Genomic DNA, 26,112 nt, shown 5'->3' on the forward strand with positions numbered 1-26,112 from the left:
GCTCCCTACCCGCCTCCCTGCCTCCAAGCCCTTGTTGTTTGAAAAGGCTCCGGCGGAATTTCGGGGGGAGCCGCGGCGCTCGGGGCGGCGCTGGGCGGGGGCAGGCGGGGTCGGCCGGGGCGGCACCGCCGCTCGGCGCCGGGGGGAAGGGGGCTCGGGGGGGACACGGCGCCGTGAATTCCAGGGCAAACCCCTCCCTCGCTGGCCGGCAGGGAGCGGATCCAGCCCCCGGCCACGGCCCCAGCCCCGGGGCCAGACCCCCGCCCCGCCACTCCCGCGAAGGGGAAGGCGAGGAAGGGAAGGCAGGAGTGCTGCCGATCCCCTCCTCCCAGCGCAGGGAAAGGAGGAAGAAGGGGAAGGAGCGACCCGGGGAGCCGCGGCGGCCGGCGCTGAGCTCGGCGGGCGGGCGGGCGGGTGGGAGCGAAGCCCCCCGCGGCCCTGCCCGGCGGGAGGGTCCCGGAGGTGCGGGGGCGGCGCCACCGGCGCGGGGCGGTGGCTGGATCCTGGATCCTGCCCCGGGACGCCGAAGTTGCGGTGGGGCGGCGGCTGCCCCTGTCGTCTCTCCCGATGTCCGTGTGACTTGGGGAGGAGGAGGCGGCAGGGGGGACCCTCCCGGCTCAGCCCCGCTCGCCGCTCCGCTCCGGCGGGCTGTTGTGCGAGAGAGACAGACAGACACACACACCCCGCTCCGCGTCCCGCCCCTCGCCTCGCAGCCCCGGGAGGCTGGGCCGGGCGCGGTGCTGCCGCCGCCGATCGCGGCTCCCTCGGCCGGGCCGGCCCGGGCGCCGCTGCCGTAGCCGCTGCCTGAGGAAAAGAAGGAGCAGGAGGCGGAGGGAGCGCCCCGGTGGACAGCGGCGCAGCCATGAGCGGCGGGGAGGTGGTCTGCTCGGGCTGGCTCCGAAAGTCCCCGCCGGAGAAGAAGTTGAAACGCTACGTGAGTGCCCTCTCCCACTCGCGAGCCGCTCTCCCCCTTACTCCCTTCCTTCCTCCCCGCTTCTCTCCCGCGGGAGCTCTGCGCTCGCCTCCCGCTCCCGCCGGCCCGGCCCGGCCTCCCCGCGCAGTCCCTCCCGGCCGGGCCCGGACGAGCCGCCCTCCCGGCCGCCTCCCCGTTCCAGCCGGGACTTCTGCACGGCACGTCCCGTGCCGCTTCCCCAGCCTTTATTTTGCCTTTTCTTTTATTCCTACTTCCTTTATTTTCTCTTTTTCTTTTTAATTTTTTTTGCTCCTTAAAAAAGGGGTGCCGAGCGGTCAGATGTTTCAGCCTAGCTTTTATCGCCTTTCCAAGGGAGTCGGGTGAGGGAGGGGGCGGAGTTTTCCCCTCTTCCCTCTGAGTCCGGGCTCGGTATATATATATTTTTAAACGTAAACACTTGCCGTCCTGGCGCTGGTGCCCGATCCCTGGGAGGGCGAGGGGTGCCCCGGTTCCGCGCCGCTCCCGGGGGGATCGCACCTGGGGTTGGTGGCCCGGAGACCGCGGGAGCCGGGGATGCCCCGGGAGCGCTCCCGCTGGGGCGGGGGGGGCTCTGCCCTTGCTCTCCGCACCGGGAAAAAGGAGGAGGGAGTTGTGAGAGAAGTGCCTGTGTCTTTCCCGAAGTTGTTCCCTCTGTTACTCGGCAGTGGCTGCGCTCGCAGGGGCTGCGGCGGAGCGGACACCGCGCTGCTGGCAGGAAAATGGAGCGTGTTTGCTGAGCGGGCAGATTCCGTGACAGGGCACAGCGGAGCTGCGGGGCCGCCGGGGAGGCTGTCAGGTCACGTAGGAGGGATGGGTGATGCCAGGAGTCATCGCTGCTGGCTGAGCCCTTTCCCATTGGCACCCGGCTTGTTTCGCGGCATCTGTGTAATTGGGACAAAATGTTGGGCTTTTTTTTTTTTTTTTTTGTCCTTTCTTTCTTCTTCTTCTTCTTTTTTTTTTCCCCCCCCCCAGTGTTTTTGATTTGGTGGGGTTCTTTGGGTTTGTTTTTTTAAGAAGCTAAGCCTTCAGATTTATTTGAGAATCTGTGAATACAGATCCTAACGTGATCATGTTATTTTTGTCTATTAGCGATTAGCAGCCACTTCTCAAAGAACTGTTCTGGGTGGTTTTTTAAATGCCAGGAAATTTGTGAAATGAGACTCTATTTAAATAAAAAACCCAGTATTGGGGGTAGTCCATTCTCTGGTTCCCAGTGGCAAAAATCCTGTTTGTGCAAAGGACACAGGATCAGACTTGCAAAGAGAACATCCTGATGGGCCATAGCAGGGTTCTGCTTCCCTGCTGAATTGGACATGGACTGTATTTTTGGCTGATTCTCCATGTCTATGTGTATATTCACAGGATGCCTCTTTACCAATGTGTAGAAATTAAGAGCACTATTGATGTTTTTTAAAACTTTGAATAAATTTTCTGCTCAAACTCTAAATCCCATGAAGGTTGGTGTCTGTAAGCAGACAGAGTTTGCCCTCCTAAATTGATCTCAAAATTCAGTCTCTAAATATGCCAGCTTTTTTCCTTGTAACTGCCCCTTCAGTGTATTTATAACTCCACTTCCATACTGGAATTACACCAGAACCTTTGAGGGGAAAACCATGACTACAGCACTGGCCAAGTGGTTCTCTGTCCTAAAGAGGTAATTCCTTAATTTTCACTTGCTTTTTGAGTAGGCAGAGTATCAGGGTGATAATACAGCTAACATAAGGTAAGACAAGCTTATGTTAGCATGATTTGGTTTAACATCTCCATGCATTGTAGGCCGTAAGGTCGTGAGTTTAAATCTTGCATGTAATTTTTGACTCTTTTTTTGCATGTGTAAAAGACAGGTACAGCTTAGAGAAGGACTTAAAGTAAAATTCCGCCTGGTTGTCTGTAGTGCTTGATCAGTTGTAGGCTGAAGGCTGACGCTCCCTTCAAAGACCTAAAAGTGACCTTGACATTACAGTTGCGGTCTTCAAGCAAACAAAAAGTTGACGTACTTAAGACGATGAACTTTAGCTGAGTGCACTGGCTGGAGAGTTGGCTGGTGCTCCCTGTAATTCTATGCTTAAGCGAAGGCACAGCAGAGAGCTGCCTTTTCCAAAGCCATATTTTATGGTGGTGGTATTTCAAGGGGCTGCACCAGATGAAAAGATGGGAAAGTGATTTCAATAGGAAACTGCTTTTCTGCAATGCATACTTTTCACATGTATATATGGAAAATTGTAACTTCGCGCTCTATTAGGTCTTGCATGCAAGTGTTGGGGCAAACCCAGGTTACCACCTGGGAATGGAGATTAAAAGTCTGAAATTGCAGTCAAATATGGTTTCAGTTCCTAGGAAGGGTGAAAAGGAGCACTTTGAAGCTAGTAGATAGACGTTTGTTTCACAGGGACTTCAATTTTTAGTTTGAAACAGTTGGACATGGTATTGCAGCTAGCTTATACTCATTTTGAGGCTAAAAAAAGTAAAAACCCTCCAACCAACCCTGTCCTGCAGGTGGAATAATCAGATTTCCTTGTGTATGCCTTAATGCCATGAATGCCTGTTTCCCCTCTTAGGAGTTCTGTTCCCAAGCCCTGTTCATGTGTTTTTGGTTAATATTCTGACAGCCATTGGCACCTGCTGTCAGTTCCCTGGAGCTGGTGTTCAGAACAGTTTGTTTGAGGGAATAGACTGGTCATTTCCAGCAGCAGATGTCTGAGGAAAGCACAGGTAACTTTTGGTGCTGGTTGGGGGTCCAAGTTGTGGATTTAGCAGAGGAGAAGGAAAAGGGAGCTGGGGCTAAATCCTGCACAGCTCTCCACAGCCTATGCTGTGGTTTCACGAGTACATGAAAGAACTTGTTTGTGCAGAGAGATAGAGGACGGCTGAATTTCACAGCTTCTGCTATCTTCTTGTGTGTTTTTCTTTTTTCCCTTGTTCTGTTGCCTTCAACTTTGCAAACATTTACGTGCTCACTTTAACTTGATGTCATTTTTCTGTCCCCTTATTTTTAAAAAATGTAATTGGAAAGCCCCTTTCTCTGCATCTGTCCTTTAAAACATGATAGTAAACCTTGGCTTCGTGGTTTTCTGCTGTGTTGCAGCTCTGCTGTGCACGTGCCAGTTAAAATAGCTGATGTTTTGTGGTGGCAGCACAGAGGGTTTTTTACTGCTGTTTTGCTATGAAACCACCAGATATTTAATCACAGCTGTCCTTGGTAAAGCAAGAAAGAAAAGATTGAGGGAATGGGAATAAGTCTTAAATTCTTTCCTAGAATGACTACACTTTTGTCTGGGGTAGGCTAGTGCTCAATAGGGCAACTGGATGCACTTTAAATCACAATCTTAGTGTTGATGGTTGGTATATGGAACCAGTTTGTAGAAAGTCTACTGATGTAGTATAATAATTCCCAGTATTCTGAGGGAATCTCATCAATGCATATAAGTATCTCAAAGGTTGGTGCCAAGAGGATGGTGCCAGACTCTTTTCAGTGGTGCTCAGTGACAGGATGAGGAGCAATGGCCATAAGCTAAAACCGCAAGAAGTTTCACCTCAACATGAGGAAGAACTTTACACTGAGGGTGGCAGAGCCCTGGAACAGCTGCCCAGGGAGGTCATGGAGTCTCCCTCTCTGGAGACATTCCAACCCCACCTGGACATGTTCCTGTGTGACCTGCTCCAGGTGACCCTGCCTTGGCAGGGGGCTGGACTGGATGATCTCCAGAGGTCTCTTCCAACCCTAACTGTTCTGTGATTCTAATATGTCCTACTTATAGGGGAATACATTTTATAGGATAAAAGGTAAAACTCCATCAAAAATACCTTGTGTAGACGTAACACTTTTTGGGATAAATTGGTTCAGATTTTTCTGTATCTAATAGACTTCCCTGTTCTTCTTAGAGTTCGTAAGATGATTTTTTGAAAGTAAATTAGGAAACCTTAATTTTGATGCAAGTATGACTAAAAATCCTGTGGTTATTTGACTATTCCTATTCATAGTGCATTTTGTTATTTAAAAGCAAGGAGTTTAAAAATGAGAAATGGACTTGATCTCCCTAGGATGTAAGGGGCACTGATAGGATTCAGACAAGGCTACACATATCATTCTCTTACTTTCTAATCTTTTCAGTTGTAGAGAGTGACTAAAAAGGTGCCAGATTATTAAGCTAGTTATTGATGTTTAAACTAAAGGCTCAGATAGCATAGGTAAGAAGTGGAATATTTTGCTGTGGTTTTGTTTGGCAGTTGCCCTTTAGCACTAGTCACATAGGTGCATCTTCTGTCTTGAGTAATACTTAAATGTGCTAAGATATGTAACGGTGTTAAGAAATGTTATATTCAGCAGAATAGTTGTAATTTGGTAAAAGCTGCAGTGCCTGACCAAGGCCCTTTTTCTGGAAGACACCTGTTTGCATTAAAGCTTTTTTTGTGACCTTTCATCAGCATAGTGAGGAAATTTAAGGAGCTGGTTGGTTTACAGGAAAAAAAAAAAAAAACAAAAACCAAGATGATCTTGTCTGACATCATTCAGTGCTGTCCCCATGGAGCTGGGTCAAGTTAAGTTAACTAAAGACAGATGAATATAATCAAGTAACATTATGTGACATCTTTCGTATTCTGAACTTGATTGTGCTTGTGCTACTCAAGAAGTTGCTGAAGACCTCACAGGAATTAGTGTTCAGGCAGAAAACTTTCCTTCTGGAAGGAGTTCTGACCTTCCCATTCTGCTGTGCGCTGGTCAGAAAACAACAGTCTGACTTTTGATCCTTTCAAAGATGGGTTAGTAAACCCTAAACCATGAAGTTGAAAGCATGACTAAACACAGTGTTTTTGTTGATTACAGAAGGAAGTTGCGTTGTTTTGTGTGCCAGCTGAAGATGCTGATATGATCTTGGGTATGACTGTAGGGCTGTAGCTACGTCCTGAGCTTGCTGTTGGTGTGTAAGGCTCACTTGAAGAGCATGGAACTCATCATACGAGTGTTTGTCATCTTTGACAGGATGTCAGCAGCTGGTGTTGACTTTGCTGCCAAAGCTGCAGCACTCTTAGTGTTTGACCTGCGGTGCATGCTCTGAATTAACTACCAGAGGATGGTTGCAGAGGGTAAGAGCAGGCACCAGCATATAAAACAGATTAAGAAGTCTAATATATGCATAGTAAGATTATCTTCCACCAGTTATTTTAGTTTTTATGTAGTTTACCATACTATTAATTTAAACATTTCTGAGCTTGGGTGGCCAGATGGTACCTGAACCACTTGAATGCTTTTTTTCCTTGGTGTAAATAGGAAAATTGGAGACCTGATTAACAGAAATTGTCCTGTTCCTCTTGAAACGCAGGTGAACTACTGGACATATGAAATAAGACAGATATTCTAAATATGTTAAATGGTGTGAAAAATATTTCCTAACAGCTGTTAAATAATAATTTGAGAACACAGTAGCTGAGAAATGAAGGAACAATCACATTCTGACTTTTTGTGGATAGTTCTCAATTGGATGTATAGCAGCTTATAGATACCCTTTCACTCTGCTTCTGTGTTTTGATAAGTCTGTTAATGAGATTGAGTGCAGCTAATCACAGGGGATTACAGTTCAATGAGAAACTAACAGGGAGCAGGAAGAGGAAGTAGGAATAGAAATCAGTGTCTCCCACTTTCTTAGTGCTGTATAGTGGCCGCTCCTCCATGTGTGCAGAGTCTTGCAGCATTGAATATGAAGTATAAGTAACATATGTACTAAAGAAGAGAAAATAATGAATTACCATGAATTTTATTTCCAGTTATACTCAGATGAGCTTGTTTCGCATGCCTTTTAGTCAGTCATCAGCCCAAAGCAACTGTGTGAAATGTCAGTTGGATAAATTGAGAAAAGAATGTTTTACTGGACAGTTTAGCTTTAAAATTATGTTTTATTGGACGTTTAGCTTGACTGCCAAAATGAGCATCAATTCTGGAAACCTTTGGTAGAGCTGGTAACTCTTTCAGCTGAGAGGTAATTATTGGTATTCAACAGTCCCTTATTTGGAGAGAGAAGAAAGTGACAAACAGAACTCTTTCTAGTGTCCTTTTCTCTCCCTCTTTAAGTCTTAAAAATCTTGGAATGATGGTTTGGTCACTTCTGAGGCATGTCTTATTTTTGTCTTTTTTGACCTAACTTTTGGATCACATTAATCAAATCAAATGCAGTCTTCTACAGACATTTAGAAAACATTTACTCCCCATTAAATTTGATATGGCTTTGATAGAAGTCTTTGCAAAAAAGTGAAAGGAACATCAGTGATTCAAAATTTAATTATTTTAAGGAAGAGGATAAACTTGTGGATTGTAGATTACTCTGGGTTGAGTGTCTTTTACTTCTTTAGTCCTGCTCTCACTTTTTTCTAGTCTAAAAGTAGATGCCACTGACCTATATTGGGTGAAATACTTTCCTAAATCAAGAAGGGGATTGCAACTGATGAGGTGCAAATTTTGTTTTGATGTAGAGCTAAGATTCACCTCCTTATTTTTTCATCCCCACTTTTGCAGTGTTGCAGTGACAGACTTCTTGAGACCTTTTCAAAATTACCTTAATGTTTTCTGTGCTTCAGTGAGTAATCATTTTATTGGCAATAGAAGCAAGTTCAACTGTTGCAATTTCATTGCAGTATTTCATTAGGAGGGACAAACCTTATGTCTTGCAAATTACTTGAGCAAGGCAGGCAGAAAGATCACACAGAAAGGGATAATCTTGTCAAGGCGGGTAAGTGTTGTGTGCAGGTGAATATTGTAGTACAGTGTAATTTGCTGCTGTTTTAGAGATTCTAATGTGAATTCATCTCCTTATATGTGCAAACAACTAATTCCAAAGGAGTACTATGTTTTCTATGTTTTTCTTTCCCTTTTCCTTTTCTTTTTTTTTTTTTTTTTTTTTTTGGAAGGGTGGAGGGAGGATTCTGCCATCTCCCAGCTGCAATAAAGTATTGTTTATTTTCAATTCCCCCTTTATCATTTCTTGATTAGGTTTCTACATTGGTTCTTTTATGAATTCTCTGGCTTGTTTGCTTTAGGAAAAGTGTTCATAGTTGCACAAATATTGTTAGCTTTGTAAGTATTGTTCAGTGCAATATGCTAGTTGTATTTTTGAGCTTTTTTAAAAAAAAAGAAAAGTACCCTGGCTTCCAATAAAAGGTTACGTAGCATGTTTTTTGTACTTGTGTTTGCTTCCAGCTGTTGACAAAGGTTTTGTTTCTCATGATGAACTTTTGAAGCTCTGCGAAACGTGCCACAGTGCTTTTAGTTGTGAAAAGTACTCTTATGTTACGTAGTATCTGACTGTCTCCCTAAGCAGTATCCAGCGTGAAATGTTTACAAGGTAACTTTCTGTGAGAGGAAAGAGACTGTCTTAACTGTTGAACTCTCTAACCATCTTTTTCTTGGTGTGTTTTTGTTTTTTAACTGAGGAGAAGGAATGTATCAAATTGCTTTTTATGCCCCAAAATTACAACTTTATGATTAAACTCCCTGAGGTTATGGTGACGCATTTTTCTTCCCTTTTTTTTCCCTGGTAAATGGCAGTTATTTGGGGTAAATGGCAGCATGAGTGTTGTCTCTCTTGGAACTGGTGGCACAGCAACATGTAATTAAAAAGGTCAGGCAGTTATGTCCCTGTGGCTTGTGTATTACTATATATAATATCTGTGCATAATACAAATAATTCTGTTTAAAAACATACCTGGAGAAAGAGGTGATACTGCAGCTAGGAAACTGTGCGAAGATCCAGCTTCTCACTTCAGGACAGATGAGTTTAGGCTCCACATCAAGAAGTGAAATAAAGGAAAAGCTTTTGCTTCTTTTTATTTTGTACAGCAATTTCTTGGCAGAGTGTTTTAGGAATAACTACGCTTTTTCAGGAGCTGTGCTTGTTCTTTTGTCTGAGGATTTCTAGGAAAGCTTTTCCCTCTCTTGTGTTTTTAAAAATGAGGTAATTTTTGTCTTCTGCCACAGGCTGGCTAGCTCAGATGAAAAACCTTGCTGTGGGGTGCTGTGCAGGCCTGTGGCTGTACCTGGTGGCTGGGGGTGGTGGCCAGGCATTGGGATAACCTTGCCTAGCAGGAGAAAAGCAACCTTGTCCCTTTGCCTGTTCCCCACACAAGAGTTTTCCAGCCAGCTCGCTGGTGACATGTGGGTTGTTCTGCTGCTTTAGAAGTGAAAACAACACCAGATAAGCGCTTCATGGCAGTGGAGATAGTGGCTGTCACAAAGTAAATCTGCTTCCCCACCCACTTCCCAGCACAGCCAGCCTTGGGGCAGGGTGATGGCAGATGTGCTCCCTCCTTCCTCCCGGGTAAGCCTGTCTCCACCCCAGGAGGAATGCCATGGGTTTCAGTGGAGCAGGCCAGCAGGCTCTTCTCTCTGGGGCTACAGCCACCGCCAGGCTCTTCAGTATTTCTGCCTCAAAGGAAAAGGGGGAAAAAGAAAAACAACACAAAATTAGACTTTGGTTTATTTTGCTATGTTGTCTGGGGCTTGGGATTTAAAAGCAAAATAAATCCTCTGTAGGTGTTTATTGCTGACAGTAGGAGTTCCCAGGATTAGATTTGGGGTACAGAATAAGGATACAGGAAGCTCTTCAAAGACAGTTAATACCCCTGTCTTCAAACAGACCTTTGATGCAATCAACACATACTAATTACAGTCCATTTGGGAGGGTTATTAAAAGGGTAAATACACAAATGATATCAGATGAAAAATGGATTTTGAGTTTCAAAATGGAATGATACCCATTTATAAAAAAAAAGGCAATTCTGAAAATTATGTGTCAGTTTGTCATTTTCCCTTTGTATGAAGAATAACTGCACTGAGTCACGTAATGTGTTAGACAAATGTTCCCAATCACACTTAATGCATGTTTCTGTTACAGTTTTCTGACGTTTGTGTTTCCATGTAGATTCTTAAGCAGGATCAGATGTAGTGGAGAAGCTGCACCTGGTTTTGGGATAGTGCAGGGAGAATTGCTGTTTTATAAGGAATCCATTTTGAAACCAGTCGTAAGTCCATATACAGAACCTAACAAACATTTATGATTTTTAAAAATGTGCATGCATATCTGTGATCCTTAAAAATAGGGTAAAATACTGACAGCAAGTGTGTCCCTTTCAGCAAAGACTGAAAAGTAAGGAGCTTATTAGGAGAGAGATGGTGAGTATAATTTATTTGATCCTCCTAATGGTTATTATAAGGATTGGTATGTTTGTTTCATCAATAAACAACCAAGAAAGAGGATGTCAGAGTAATGTATGAACTTGATGTGCATTGACAATTTGTCTTTGCATTGCTTAATTAAACAAAAAGAGAGGGCAGGGGGAATGAGGAGAGTGATTGGAGTGTAGTTTGAAACAGAAGAGACTGGTGTTTTCCAGGACAAATGAGCCATGTGGTATCCACACTGGGAATGCAGAAGATTCCAGGGAGGCTTGGAGAGAATCCCCCAGCTGTAAACATGAATGCTTGGAGGTCTGGGGTGTGATAAGAGGAGACTTCTAAAATGTCATGTTGTAACTGGTTCCTTTGGTTCACTTGTGCCATCCAGTCTTTTCCTAGTTCTGCTGATGTGCAGGAAGTGTCAGAGGCAGGCTATGAGCGTGATGCCATCTGGCAATTCTGCTTTCCTAGAAAGTAGTGATCTATATGAACTTAATTTGAGATTTAAGCCGCAAACTGACAAAAACGTATCCCTTTTGAATCTATTACTTGTTACATAACTCTATTACTTCTTTTGGTGCTCTCCATGACAGACATGTTTTTTCTTTCAATTACATGTTACACTGGGTGATGTTCTCATGGTGGCATTAGATAAACTTGTTGTTTACAAAATCCTTCCCCGTTGCTAAGGGAGATAACTTCAGTAAGTTCAAGAGTAGGGATATCAATAAGTGTATCTTCCTGAATCTTGCATGTCCTTGCATTTCCATTCACTGTTTGTATGCAATTGTTGCTGAAATTATTTGCATCATGCTGTGTGACTAAGTTTTGCAGTCTAATGGCTTGTTACTCAGTGTGAAATAATGCCCTTGAAGCTCAAAGCTGAGGTCATGTCATGCTCTTAGTTATGTCTGTGTGCACAAATGAAGTTAAATTGCATAAGCTTCTCAGGACTATGAGAAATAACTAAAATGACTCTTCACTACCAAAGATCTGTCAGCAGAGAGGACACACTTGTATTCACTCAGGAGTCAGCCATTACTGAAACAAAACCTGTCTTTTCTGGAGTTTTGGAGCAGGGAAGGGAGAAATGGGGCAGGGGGAAGATCTAAACTGAAGAGTATCATACAAGTGATTCATTAGTGTAAATTGGGAAACTTAACCCTGGTTTCATCCCAAGGTAATTTTGTCCCACGACAAGTAACTACAGAGTTTTCTGCTATGGTGTGTACTTCAGTGCTAAGTTAATTCACAGTCCTTTGAATTTTTCCTTGATCTGATGGCTCTGTTTGTCTATGAATCTCTGCAGCTCCAGGAAAAAAAAAGCGCAGGAGTTTATTGTCTGATTTATAAAGAGAGTGACAGGAAGATCTTTACTGATAATATAAGGGAGGCACCACTATCATTACATAAATTTGAGAGTGTTCTTTGGTGGAGTTTTCTTACAGTACAGCCATAACTCACTGTGATTCAAATCTGCTTGTTTGCTGTTTTAGCCTTGGCATGGGCGTGTTAATAATGCAGATTGTTACTGCTGTTTAAGAAACTTTAAAATTCTGCTGGGATCTAACAAACTGTGGATAGGAGGTGCAGAGTTGTAAGCAGCACTGCTGAGATTGCTTCCAACGACTGCTGGGAAGGCAGTGCTATTCCCATTGGGGTGCTTCTCTTGCCTTCTGCTTACGGGAAGAGGTTTTCCTATCAGTCTCTGCAACCAGCATCGGACAGAGCTTGTTCCCACCTCCCTTAGCTGGCTGGAAAATGAGCTCTTTGATCCTTTGCTTTGGGTAGTTGTTGTTTAAAGGGAGGGCAGGTGGAATGCTCTTCTCTGAAATCTCAGTCTGCTTACGTAAAATAGGGAATAAGGAAGACTGTGGTCTGTCCTTTCCAACTGGGAGACTGAGCTGGACAGATGTTTCTTACTCAGTGCTGAGGAGGGAAGTCCCTGGCTAGGGGCTCTAGAATGAGGGTTAAAAGGTGAAGGAATCCCATGGGGGCCTCCTGCTGCAATGATGGCTTCAGCCCTGCAGAAGTGAGAGCAAAGACGCAAAACTTGTGTCTCTTCATCCTTTCCTCCTCCTCCTCCTTCCTCTCATTGCAACTACTTTGTGTTTATTTTCCTACTTTTAAATTGCATAATTTAGTTCTTCCTGTCACTTCCTAATGTCTGAATCATAGGTAGCTCTTCCTGCCTGCAGTAAACAAACATTTTACTCCTGGCACCTTTCCAAACATTGAGATTGTGTTTATGAAGGTGGAGGGGGTCCCTCTGGCAGTGTGTTTGGGAAGCTAATTCACTTGGGTACAGGTTGGATAAGCTGCTTACTGCATGCTTCTGTGGCCAGCTGACTTCCTTGTCTTTCCAATCTTCCAAACTGATGGAGCTGCTGGGCTGATCAGGCTGAGCAGGTGAATGGTAGCGGATAATAAAAGCAGCATATAAACAGTGGGCTGTGAGCTTCTGCAGTTAATAACAGTAGCAGGCAGATTGCCTCAAGTCTTGCTGCTGTTGGTGGTGCCCCTTGGCTCTCTCACACCTGGCATGTAGGTGCAGTGCTGAGGTACATGGTGTGTGTCACCTAACCAGTCACTTGGGAGAAATGCTGCCTGGTCTATCACTCGGGCTTTCCTCATTTTTTGGATTCTTTCACTGCAAGGCAAGAAGATAACACAGGATACTTTAGAGCACATGCCAGCCTCCATCAGCCTGCTGTACATCTTAGACCGCATTTGTAAAAGCTGCAAAATAAGAGTGTGTCATCCTCATTTTTCATGTTATTACTTCTCTTTCTTAGCTTTGAAAATATTTTATTTTATTTTATTTTATTTTATTTTATTTTATTTTATTTTATTTTATTTTTCAACCAACTGTGACTCCAGAATGATGGAGAGAAGACACAGCTGACACCCATGGAGGCTCCCCACCTCTCCTGTTGCATTTGCACTCTCTTTACCGATTTCTGTCCTTTATGAAGAAAATTCATCTTGAATCATCATAGACCAGCCTCACAATGTGCTGAACAATACAGCTCCTGCGCTGCTTGTGGAACTGTTAAATGGACTTCACTTGGTAAATGGAGACAGCAGAGGAAAGATCCAGTCCTTGTTTTGGCAACTTTGCATTTGTACCTTCCTACCCATCTGTGCCTCCTCATTTCCCTCTCTGGTTCTTCCTACTAAGATGGCAAGAAGGTGAGAATAAGTCAAATATGTTTAGGACAGATTAGATGAGGTAAGAACACCCTGAATATTATGCTGACTTAATTGTGCTTTCTTGTAAAAGAAAGAGACAGAAAACACCTTTTTCTTAAGTTACAACTTACCCTGACTTTTCTGACAGTGTTGTGCATAGCATGGGAAGCATATTCTCCATGCAGAAGATCTAAAAAACCTACCGAAACCATTTTGCAAGTTGTGCCAATAAGACAAAGCCATAGAATATTACTCTAGCCTAGTTAAGTACCAGTTTCAGAAAAGACAATTGAAGCAAAAGAGCCCTGCTATTACATGTCATAGGAATGCCTCATGTTCCAGTTTGCTCTGGCGGAGGCTGCATATGCACAGGGAGATGGGGCTTCCCCTTGTGCCATTTTTTCTCATCCAGTCAGTAAATGAATGGATGAAGTTCCTCAGAAAGATAAATTTGAGATATTTTGGACCTGAGAGCTCATCTTAGTCATGGTTGAGTTGGATATCCTTTCTGCCATCATTGCCTACTTGCACTGGTTGCCTATGTGTGATGAAAGAATTCCCTTTTTTTCTCACAATAGTGGGAGGAGTTACTTTTTCCTATGGTTGGGGTTGAAATGAGTTTTCTGTATGTGGAGTATGAAAATAATTTTCTTGGGGGTGCAATTTGGATAATGTACTGTTGTACATTCTAGGGAATTGGTAAGAAAATAGTGTGATAGAAGACAGCATCCTGTTAATAATATATTCCAGTCTAAAATCATGGCAACCTCTTTCATAATAATACTGTGCCATGTGGAAACAATTACATGAAAATATTTTTATCTTTTTGCTACATGTGTTTTGGAATTCTTGAAACTTAATAGTACGTATTCAAATAAATGCCATGTTACGTAATGTAGAAAATACTTATGTGTCCTTTCTACACCGTGTGGTGAAAGTTTTGCTGAATCAGAAGCCAAAAAGTAAGGGCTGCGTCCTGTAATTATGGTATTACAGGACCTGTCTACTATTGTCTTTTAAGCTTGTAATATAAAGTGTTTTGATTAGAATGAAGATAACACTGACCAAAGTATAATAAAACCCAATTTTGCAGTCATTTGCATTACTTTGTCTTATAATGTTCCACAGTACTATTTTATCAGTTCTAGTCAATAAACATCACAGTGGTGTGTAAATCTTTCAATTTGAATTTGAGGTTATTGAATTATACTCTTGCATTGAATTTCAGTGATTGCGTTATTGCCATTCATCTGAGGCAATGACAATCTTGCTTTCTCAAAGGATGTTGGGCTTTTTATTTCTTTAAGATGACATAAGTAGTATTAAGGTGAAATCTGATGGAGTGTTGTACGATTTTTAGTAAATTGTTAAGCAGCGCTTCTGAATTGCTTGTGAAATTTCAGTAAGTCTCATTGTAAAGTGCAAATATTTCTCTAGGCAATTGAACTATGCAGCCTTAAGTTGCTATTAAAAGCCTTTATAGTATTATGAAAAAAAACATGCAAAGCTTTATACCAAAGCATGTCACTCTGTGGACAGGTGTAAGCCAAGAAAATGATTGAGACTAGAATAGAAGCATGCTTTCCCATGAAATAAAATCCAGGGATGTAGCCACTGTAATTGTGCAATAAATTATCATAAATGTGATGTCATAGTCTCTGCAACTTTCTGAAGGGGTAGTCTGATTTTGAAATCAACCGAGTAGTGAATAACAAGCCTCTGAATTGGCTGAGACAACAGCAGACAAGTCTGCATCATTTGGGGAAAGCAGTCATCTCCTTAGTGAATTAAACTATTTCAAAATAGAACTTGTTGACTCAATGTGTTAATCTTGGCTTTTCATGAAGAACTGCAGCATCCAACACTGATTAATTTTTTTTTTTAAGAGATCCCTAAACTGCAGGCTACATAGTTAAAAAGAGACTGATTGGAAAAGAGTTCATTGAGGCTATTAAATGTAACTCTTCTGAACTGCATTTTTTCTCTGGTAGTATTCAACATTCAGCTGTAGAAAAAGGTCCCCAGATGCAGAAGTGATTGCAGGACTGGGCTTTTGATTTACAAGGATAATTTCACACAGGTGAAATTGCCCAAGGGTGTGTTGTGAAGATTAGACAAAACCAAGCAAATCTTTAAGATTTTAATGGCATAATTCAGAAAGTTTGTTTGGGATAATTATTGTATGTGATAGCAAGGACATATTGCTTGGGGGTCCCTGAACCTCCTTTTCTCCATGCTACAGAGCTCCAGCTCTTTCAGCTGCTCCCCACAGGACTTGTACTCCCTCAGACCCTTCCCAGCTCCATTGCCCTTCTCTGGACACGCTCCAGCACCTCAATGTCTTTCATGTCGTGAGGGGCCCAGAACTGGACACAGCACTCGAGGTGTGGCCTCACCAGTGCTGAGTACAGAGGGACAATCACGGCCCTGGTCCTGCTGGCCACACTATTGCTGATCCAGGCCAGGATGCCATTGGCCTTCTTGGCCACCTGGGCACAGCTGGCTCATGTTCAGCTGCTGTTGACCAGCACCCCCAGGTCCTTTTCCACTGGGCAGTTTTCCAGCCACTCTGTCCCAGCCTGTGTTTCTGCCTGGGGTTGTTGCAGCCCAAGAGCAGGACCTGGCACTTGGCCTTGTTGAACCTCACACGATTGGCCTCGGCCCATTGATCCAGCCTGTCCAGATCCCTTTGCAGAGCCTTCCTATCCTCCAGCAGATCAACATTTCCACTCAGTTTGGTGTCACCTGTGAACTTACTGAGGTTGCACTTGATACCCTCATCCAGATAATTGATAAGGATACTAATCAGGACTGGCCTTAATATCTCTAAATTCTGCAACTATTTTTCTTCATAGATTCATAAAATCCAGTCTCCTGGAAGGTTGTATTTAAAGCCATTTGTAACTGCACTGTACCTCTAGAGACTTACTATTTTTCCTGCCTGCTCTAGTAGATCTATCTCTGTTTTTAAACTCTGAACTAAGTTTGGAATTAAGTGATAAAACTATTTTCTGAACTGTTAGAACTAGAGGGTATTTTTTTCTTTCTGTTCTCAATCAAGACTGATTTCTTCTGTTACAAAGGATTTGTGAGGTTATTCTATTCACTTGTGTATTTTTGTGAAATGCTCTTATGTCTATACTGAGGGAAGGAACTACATACATATTTTTCAGGAGACTTCATGGTGGAAAACATCTCTTTCTCTGTTTGGAAAGCATGTAGCAGGCTTTACGTGTAATTGCTTTTTTTTTAGTCTAATCTGGGCAGATTAAGAGATTCCTTTGTAGTTTGCTCATATGGAGATCCATGAAGGCCAAAATGGCTTGAATTTGTGCATAGGAACAATTGTCAGAATACAGACTGGTGAGCACGGGAAATTATCTCTGCTCTTTTGGGAGTGCTGCCAAGATAAGCTGCTGTCCTCTGTATCAGCTGTAAAGTTTCTTTGTGGTCATCCTTCAGTAAAGCCCCAAATAGGCATGCATGGTTTGAATTCCACTGAGATATAAAAGCAAACACAAATATGAAAGCTGACCCCTGAAGGAATGCAATTTTAACTGTAAAGCCAAGATTTCTTTCATTTGATGATCTCACTACCCTAATAATAAAATAATTAGGTTTTTTTAATTTTATTTTTAATATAACAAAACCTGAAGGCAATGGAATTCGCAACATGTGTTCCTTCATCTGAATGGGGTAGAAAGCTTTGGTGTCTTCGGGTGCTTTCTACAGCATCAGTCTTGTCTTCCCTGGACTGTGTCTCTATCAGGTGCTTTTCTCCCAAACTGTGTCAGGCAAGTGTGAAGTGTTTTGGAGCTGGAAGATACATTTACAGTGGTGATATGGCCACTGGGCCTACTGATTTCTATTTTCACAAGTCTGTCAAAAATTCTCTAAGAATGATGTATGACAAAGCAGAATTAATTACTCTGCACAGGAGGTAATCCCTGTATTGTATGTGCCATCCCTTCCAACTCAGAATATTCTGTGATTTGATGATAATGTAATCCAAGCCTGTTGCTGTCCAAGAGGAAATAGTTGCATGAGCCTCCTCACCAGGATGTGACACAGATCAAGACACCAAGGGCTGCTGCTGGTTGAGCTAAAACTGACCAGGCTGCATGTTTTGAGTTTTGCAATGACCCTGATTGGGGGAAAAAGATAGAGCTGTCTGCATATCGATAGAAAAGCAAGTTGGAAGTGGTCCAGACAAGTTTGTGCACTCTCCAATTGTTCTGCTGCATCAATCTGTGCAAAGTATTCCTGGAAGGGGAGTCCGGGAGGGGGGTGGAGAAGGTGATGACTTGTTATTTTCTGATCTTGCTAACCTGCAGTGTTCTTAATGGGAATAACTGGAAATGAAGAGGCTACTCAGGTGTAATGAGGTTTAACTAATGTAACCAATGTTTCAACTTGTTCTACTGCATGTTTGCTCTAAGGCTTGTTTACGTATTGTATAAGCCAAACTCGCCTGTCTTGTTGGGTGAGTGTGGTTAAAGTCTGCAGAGCTACGTGAATGTACTGTAATATCTTACATAGCATTAGCAAAATATGGCCCTGTGCTATGACACACTAATGGCACCTGAAATCTCTGTGCTTTTCAGACACACCTCAGAATGATGATATCAATTTTTTGCAGATTGTGGGAAATTAGGCACACTCAAAGAATATCATGATACCAGTCTTTTGTATTTAAAAAATCAACCAAGGGACCTGAGTTCCTGACGGAGGCAAATGGGAGTTGCAGATTTTCTTATTGATGGTCTTCTGGGTTGTTCTGAAATGTAGTGAAAATGTTTGTGTTGATGGACAGTTTGTATCAAGTGAGGTGACTTATTTTTCTTTTTTTTTAAACCCCTTTCCCAAGATCACTGCCTTCTTGGTCTTCTGGTGACCTTTTGGAGTTCATCACAGGAGTGTTTTTAGTATTTCATCTACTATAGCTACTATGAACAGCTTCTTTCACTGAAAAGATCTAGTGTAAAAAGAATGTAATAGTCATTCAGCATAACACTTCCATTGCTAAGGATAACTTTCTTTTCCTCTTAGACTAAGCTTCATGAGTTAATACTAAGCAAAATCTAGTAAAGAATTTTTCAAGTGAGCCAGTTAATCAGAGCTACTGTAAGTTGGTCACTGTTGTGCTGAACAGAAAAACATGAAATTAGTCTGGTTTTGAACCAAGTTCTGCAGCTAATATATTTTTTGCCAGTTTTGTTCATGAGAACTGCTTCAGCTATCGAATCAGGTCTGTTGTAAAAGTTTGGGGGTTTGATGCTTAGAATTGCTTTTTGTTGTCCCTTTTGAACATTAGTATCTAATATTTACTTATCTCTAAGAATCTGAAGTTTCTCAAAAGACTTGAAGTTTCCCTCAAGAGTTATATCAGAATTGCTATCTAGATGAATTGAAGTAATTATAATCCATTGATTTAATGACCTTTGTAGAAAAATGTTTTGATAAAATAGAAATATTTGTTATTTCTGTCATAGTAAAAAATGAAACATTTTAATTTTAACATGAAAGCAATAATAAAATTTAATCAGAATACTAAAAATACAACTCCACTGACATTTTCAGATTATTTTTTTCTTTTGCTCTCCCCACTCTCTCAAAAGGTTGGAAGGAAGTGTAGCTTCATAATCTTTGAGTTTCCTGACTTTTCCTATTTTGATAGCCTTCCTGATGTGCTTATCGTAGTTTGCTTGGGATGGATTATTCAGAGTTTTTTAGGGTAACTTAAAGTGGAGATAGTGAGCATATATTTATGTATAGCTTACCACATGTCTTGTGTCTCAATATTTCTGAGCAGTTATCTGACCTCTATAATCTGTGTTACAGGAAGAAGATTCGTGCAAAATGCTGGTTTTATAGCAGTAGAGGCCATGACCCACAGTGATTTTTATCTGGAAATAATAGCTAGAAGGGAAAATGTTCCCTTGTTTGAAACTTCTCAGTAGTTTGGGTTTTTGGTGGTTTGGGCTTTTTTATTCATTATTTGAATTTTCAGTCCAATTATTTTGTGTGCCATATAAGAAACTGCTGTCTTCATACTATAGTGACGTTAGCCCAGTGTGTGGGTACCACAGGGATGAAAATCTGACTTTCCCTGGGATCCAGAGGTACTGGTGGAGCCAGTGAGGGGCATGGAGCACTGTGAAGGTGCTGGACTTCACAGTTCTTTATTGCACTGTCTGACATTCCTGTGTGTCAAGAAACCTACAGGCAGAAGATCAGCCTTGAAGTAAAGGAAATTGTGACTGGTAAATTTTAAACTTACTCTGGAGCAGAATAGGTTTATCTAGCAAACTGGAGATAGTAGAGGAATTGCTTGCTGCTCTTACTGCCTTAAACCTCTGAGAGGTTGCAGAGAAGAACTGAGTAATGTGGTCTGCATGCACTGTGGGTGATTGGATGGCCTTGTATATTTACATTTGACTTATTATAATATAGTAATTCTTCGTCTTCTAAAATTAGCAAAGCACAGCACAATTATAATACTTTCATGCTTCGGGATAAGCTTTGCATTTCATTAGTTCATTGGTTCTTATTTATGCTATGTCAGTTCAGGAAGAAAAATGTTAAACTGGAATAACTTGTTTTGAAAGTTCAGTACAAGTGTGTGCTTTCTTCATCTCTAGTTTTGAATCTCCCACCTCTTCCCTTAATGTGAGAGTCTGCCTGGCTGTCCTCTCTGTTGAGTTGTAGACATCACCACAGAGCAGCATCAAAGCAGTTTATTTGCTTTCAAATACATGCATATATTTGATGAGAAGTTTTTTAGTTGACACCTCACTAAATCCTCCTGGTTTTTTTCTTCCCTCCCCACGCAAATATTTTTAGGACAAGATTTACTGGTAAAAATAGTAACTCATTAGAGGCACCTTGCTTTAGCTGAGTTACGCTTCTCATTAGAAACTGGTGTTTGTGCCTGTCCGTGTGGTGGCCTTTGTCACCTCAAGGGCACCATGCTCTGAGTGGCCACTTCTTTCTCCTAAGTCATGGCCTTCAGCAACAGTGGTTTGTAACTGTTTGGGGAGGAAGTTTGGTCAGTAATGTGAGGGCAGCTTTTCTTCTCCCCCCTCACCTTACCCCCTGTTGGGTGTAGGGCTGGAGGCTGCTCCCTGCACCTCCCTCTCCTGCTCTGGGGCTCTTAGTCCGTGCACAGCTTTCCAAGGAGACCACCAAGTATGTCTGACTGTCCCCAGGGAATCCCCAGAAGTTCCTGCCCCTCTGCCTTGGGCTGGCACTGCTGCTTTGCTTGTGCACCTTGCGGGGTCTCTCCCACCTGGGCTGGATGCTGGTGGGAACGGAGATGCCTGTGTTCCTACGGGAAGCCAGGCTCTTGTGTTTATCTTCCTCAAGCGCTGCTTTAAAGTTATCTGGCAAGGAGTGCATGCTCTTTAAAGATCATAGTCTTGCAGTATTTTTATGGATACTTTGAAAGGCAAAAGAGCACTCTTGGGTTAGCAGGCAGATGAATGGATGTGGCCCTGGGGCCTCCCGCGCTGCTGGAGCGCTGCGCTAACGAACCCTTCAGACAAAACCAGAAGGATGAGCCAGTCAGCAGTCACATTTCTCTTCCTCCTATGGCTTGGTGCAGAGGCTGGAGTGAAAGATGAAACACTCGCCCTTAGACCACTCTTCAGAGTGCAGCCACCTACTTCATCTCGGGGTTTTTCCTCACAGTTGATGTTAATGGAAATGGCCTTTTTTGCCACACATTTTTCTTGCTCAGAGGCTTCTCTGTGACTTTGTAGTGAAGTCATAAAAGCTCAAATCTTTGCTATCGCAGCCCTTGCCATAGCAACATGCGTCATAGCCGAATAATTATTTATTTAATGGGTTTAATTATGAAAACTGGGAAAGGCACTTACGAAAACTGGATCAGGTAGGGAGGAAAAAAACCACTAGTTTTAAAGTAAAACCAAAAACCAGCAACACTTTCATGATAGCCTGAGACAGGAATAAGTTAAGTACTGCAACCTTGGTTTTAACTACTTTACTTTCTTCTCTGTCTGCCTTTTCCTCCTTTTAAAATCGCTTTTTCTTGTCCACTGTGCAAAAACTGTGCAGCTGCTTCAGTGATTCCCTCCCCCCACCCCATTTTCAAACCTATAAATACATTTCCTTTGTCATGTTGTTCCCTAAAATCTTTGCTTCCAGATAGCTTTGCTATTTAAAATCTTTCATCTTTGAATTTCATACTATCATGTAAAAAATAATTAGAAAGCCTGAAATCAAATGCTCTTTTTCGGTCTTTAAATTTTAGATTGTCTACATCTTTCTCTCCATATGTTCAGAAATCAGTGTTTCTATTGACAAGCCTTCTCAGAAAGAACCCTCTACAGGAATAAAATTTAAAGTATTTAAGAACATACAGACACTAGCGCATTCTTAGAGTAGAGAAACTATGTATTTTTTATAACAATCACTTCTATGCTCTGGAGGATTTCCTCATTTATTTTTATCAGTGTATACACCAAAAGTTACACGATCTGCAGCAACTGGTGGACTGATCGCTGATTAGCAGTGGTTCTTTTTCCTTCGTTCATGAGGAAAGAACGAAATGAGACAAATAACTTTATTGATTCCCTTTGAGACTTACTGACGTGTTTTGAATCTTTCAATTTGAATTGATAGAGAACTTGGTAGCCATAGCAGAAAAATAACTGGACTCTTGGCAGAGATGTGCTTTCCTGGTCTCTGCTCTCAGGCTGCACTGGAGTCCTGAATTAGAGTGAGAGAAAGTGGAGTGGGAATATCAGAGCAGGTTTTGCAGTTCAGGATTTTATAGATGGTTCTTGCCACAGATACACTGAAGGCGGGTTGCGAAATATGATTGGTGACAGAGCAATGAATTGTTAATCCAGGATGAGGCTAGAATTTCAGATTTGTGAACTTTTGGCATGGAGAGAAGGGTGGGGTTTTGGAAGGAAATTAATTTGTTGGATCATGATATAAAATGCAAAGACTTTTGACTGAATAGCTCAAAAAGTAACTTGGAGCAACTTTTCTGTAGAAGTTATTACTGGAGTCAGAAGCCATTATTAGTAAATATTCCTGCTCAGTCCTGATGCACGGAAGCAGAATTTCCCTTTTTTTGTTGTTGTGTGTGTTTGTTCTTCTGGGGTTTTTCTTGGGTTTTTTTAGTGCTGAAAAGTGAAACTTTACATGTTGGCATGCTGACTGAAGTGCTTTTCAGTAGTGTCTTTCTTGCTCTGTAGGAAAAGGAGACATCCACTCCTCTGCTACCTGCAGAGAGCTTTGTGGGACATAATCTTTCTTTTCTTCCTTGGAAAATTACTTATTTGAATTTTATTCCACAGATGTGACACAAGACTGTGTACAAGACTCACAGACTGATAATAGTATGTTGGGAGAAAAGTCTTGCATTAATGGTTACACTCTTGTATCTTCTTGGCTGCCCACAAAAGTCTGCCTTTTGGAATTGCAATGAGGGAGTGCCTTAGACTTGGGAGCTACTTTGTGGCATTGCTCTTCACAAGAGGAATCAGCAAAACCCTTTGGCATTAAAAACAGAAAAGATGAAAGGAAAAAAGGCAGTTCTAAAAGCAGACTGTGGGGTGATGAGTTCTTGCTGGTCCAAATGCTGTGTGAGTGACATGTATTTTTTTAACCTGTGGATGCAAACCACCTGAGGGCAAATGAATGCATGTGCCCCCTGGGCTACCACAGCAGAGCCTCAGAAGTATGGTTCTGTAGCTTTGCGAAGTTCACGGATAGACTTGGTGGTGGTCCAACAAAGCATACTTTTATACTGCTATTTAATCTTTACTCTGCATTGAATCCAAGCATAAGTTTAATATTCACAATATTGCTTTGTAAGTTTCTCTAGGCCTTCAAAGAAAAAGCCATAGCATGTTAAAAGTACTAATGCAAAGGTATCCAGAAGTGTGCACAAACTCATAATGTATCTCTCTTTACAGCTGTTTTGACTTAAACTGTCTCTTTTAGTCAAGCTTCCAAAATTTAGAGGAAACTTGCATTGGAAAGTTTTCAATTAAAAATAGAAGGAGAGCTCCCATTTAAAATCACAACACTATACTGTCAATTTGGATAACCAAGAGCTATCTGAGGTCATCCGCAGCATGTTGTGATCCTTGTCTTGGTTTTGAAAGACAGGTGTCTGCTAAGGAAGGCAGGAGCCTCCCTTGGATAGAAAATGTAACCCCCGTCCCTCCAAATTATTAAAATTTTGAAATTAAGGGGTTTTCAGGCAAAGATATGAGAATAACAGTTCTTTACTAATATATACAACAGGGCAATAATACAGAAATATTGGCTTAACCTGACAGAGTCAGAGTACAACCTGACACCCTGTTGGTCAGGGTGGTGGTAGCAGTCAGATTAAATGGTGGCTGCAGTCCTCCTGAAGTGATAGATGTGGTTCTGTTGAAGCGGTGATCTTGTAGAAGGGTCTGGTCTTCCTCTGAGGGTCCAGTGGTGGTTATGTAGCTCTTGTCCTCTGGGAATCCAGTAGGTAAGGGCTGCCTGTGGTGTTCCAAACCTTAGATTATATCCAGGTAGGAATGTTTGGTTCCTCCCCCTGGGCGGAGCATCTCACAATGGGATGATGTAATTTTATGGGTCAGGCAGTGAGGCTTGATAGCTCAGTAACAGAAAATATCTCTCCTGAGGGAGTTATCAGAGATATGTCATGGAAAAAACAAAGAGCACTGCCCCACCCGGTTTTAACAGACAGTGATAGAACACATACTTTTGGTTACATCTTACATTGTAACCTAAGACAATACTGTTGGCTGAGGAACTTGGGGTATCTTGGTCTGACTTGGTGTGTCCAGCAGATGCTTCTCTATTAGAGTGAATTTACCAGGGATCAAAAGTTTGTTGTTTGGGTGTAGTGCAGCCTTTGCATTTGGAAAGGCAGGTGAAGTTCTGACAGTGTCCTTTCCTCCTAAGCTACTCCCCCCTTTTCTGCATCAAAGTGGGTCTTCTACATGTGGGTCAGCACCCAGAGTTTGTAGTTGCTGGGCAGGAATGTGTGTGTATATTGTTTCTTTCTGCAGCAGAAACGTAGCACATCCACAGTGAAGCTCTGCAGTCTCCTTGAATGACTGTCCTGATTTAACCCCAGCTGGCAACTGTGTAACAGTTACTTGGGAAGACCGAACATCCCTCCTTCCGTCTTCTTCCCTCCCCTTTCTATGCTGAGCATGGTGTTACATGGCCTGAAACATCCCTTTGGTCAGTCAGGGTCAGCTGTCCTGGCTGTGTCCCCTCCCATCTCCTTGTGCATCCCCACCCCCCCTCACGAGTGGGATGAGAGGCAGAAAAGGCCTTGGCTCTGTGTAAGCCCTGCTCAGCGGTGACAAAAAGCATCCTCATTATCAAAGCTGCTTCCAGCACAAATCCAAATTATAACCCCATACCAGCTACTATGAAAAAAATGAACTCTAGCCCAGCCAAAAGCAGCACATTGACACTTTAAGGAAAATGGTGTAGAAGAAGATGTGCAGGTGGACTTCTTTCTCTGCTGTTGCTTATTTTTGCTGGATTCCTCTTCTATTGATGTGATGAATGCTCCTACTTCATACAGAAACTTTCGTTCTTATCTTGGGCTCTGAGTATAGCAATCTGGAGTAGCTGGCCTGCAGCAGGCAGACTGTGCTTCAGAGGAGAGGTGCTTTACTGGGAGCTTTAGAAGTGAGCCTACACCTGCTGAGAAGGGAGTGGTGGGAATAACTTGCACCTAAGAATACAGACAAGAAAAGCCAAAAGGAATAGGAGAACTTCGTAATGTTACAGTCTCTTCCATTTTCTTAAAGTAAGGTCATTAAATTCACCCTTTGTTTCCTTAAAGCTTTCTCTAGGTGTGGGAAGCCTTAGCCTTATAATCCAGAAACTGTTGATAAAATCCTGTTTCTTCCACTGCAGTTTTTTTATCTTTTTTTTCTTGCCAGTATCTTGACAGCGAAACTGTATTTCTTCAGAGGAAGATCAGATGTTCTTTTAACATTGCACCAAAACTGTACCACTTAACCATGTTTTGATGCATAATGTAATCAGCTTGATTGCTTTTTAATATGTCATTCAGACCTACAGTTGCTGTCAGCTGGGCTGAATCTGTTCTCTTGGGGAATTTCAGTATTGCTTTTTGGTGGATCACAGCACCTGGTGGTAACAGGGTTTTTTTCCTTAGGTCTAAATCTGTGTCCCAGGGAAAATGGTGACTTTACAGGGGAAAGCTTGCTACAGCGGGGATACTGTAACACGCCTATATCAAACCAGGAGTCCCGTGGAAAGGAAATATATATGTGGACAGATTCTTGCTAGCTGTTTCAGAGATGTTTATTTCTCCAGCCGCATGGCCGGAGCTCTGCCCAGGAACTGTTCCAGTCACCGGACCAAGGGTCCTTCTGCCCGCGCAGGGAACACAAACCAACCCATGGGAACGAGGCTGAGCAGGGGCAGGGAAACCCCGTGCCTGTGCCCTCAGGGCCCCTCTGCCAGGGCTACACGGCAGGGGAGGGACCCCAACAAAAGCTGAAGCAAGGTGTGAAGAATGTGCTGGGTTCTTGGTCTTCCTTCTGGGGAGGAGAAGGGCTGAACAGAGCTCAGCCTTTCTGCACGAGTACCAGGTGGCACAGCTGCACTGGTGTATGACAGGCATAAGTGATGCTGGGTACATACCTTGCAGGTTTTCTCAGGAGGAGAATCTGAGGAAGATGAAGTGGCAGCCTGGAAACTGTGCTTCTGAGAAGTCTTCTTCTTGGATATTAGTTGTGCATGGCTTATTATTGTTTGATCACTGCAAAACTAG

The 26,112-nt window shown here is 42.7% G+C and overlaps 1 protein-coding gene across 2 annotated transcripts in view; it reads left to right on the plus strand.

The window, feature by feature from the left end:
* Positions 1-445: 445 nt before the first annotated feature.
* The window catches only part of GAB1 (GRB2 associated binding protein 1), a 94,626-nt gene continuing 68,959 nt past the window's right edge, over positions 446-26,112 (plus strand). The window contains exon 1 of one of the 2 annotated variants that reach the window (XM_039550544.1): positions 446-934. In XM_039550544.1, the coding sequence (XP_039406478.1) occupies positions 863-934 (72 nt within the window). In that variant the 5' untranslated portion in view covers positions 446-862. The remainder of the gene's footprint in view (positions 935-26,112) is intronic. The other variant, XM_039550545.1, reaches the window with a different exon arrangement.

The sequence above is a fragment of the Corvus cornix genome, chromosome 4 (genome assembly GCF_000738735.6).
Source record: "Corvus cornix cornix isolate S_Up_H32 chromosome 4, ASM73873v5, whole genome shotgun sequence".
In the NCBI taxonomy this organism is placed as follows: Eukaryota; Metazoa; Chordata; class Aves; order Passeriformes; family Corvidae; genus Corvus; species Corvus cornix.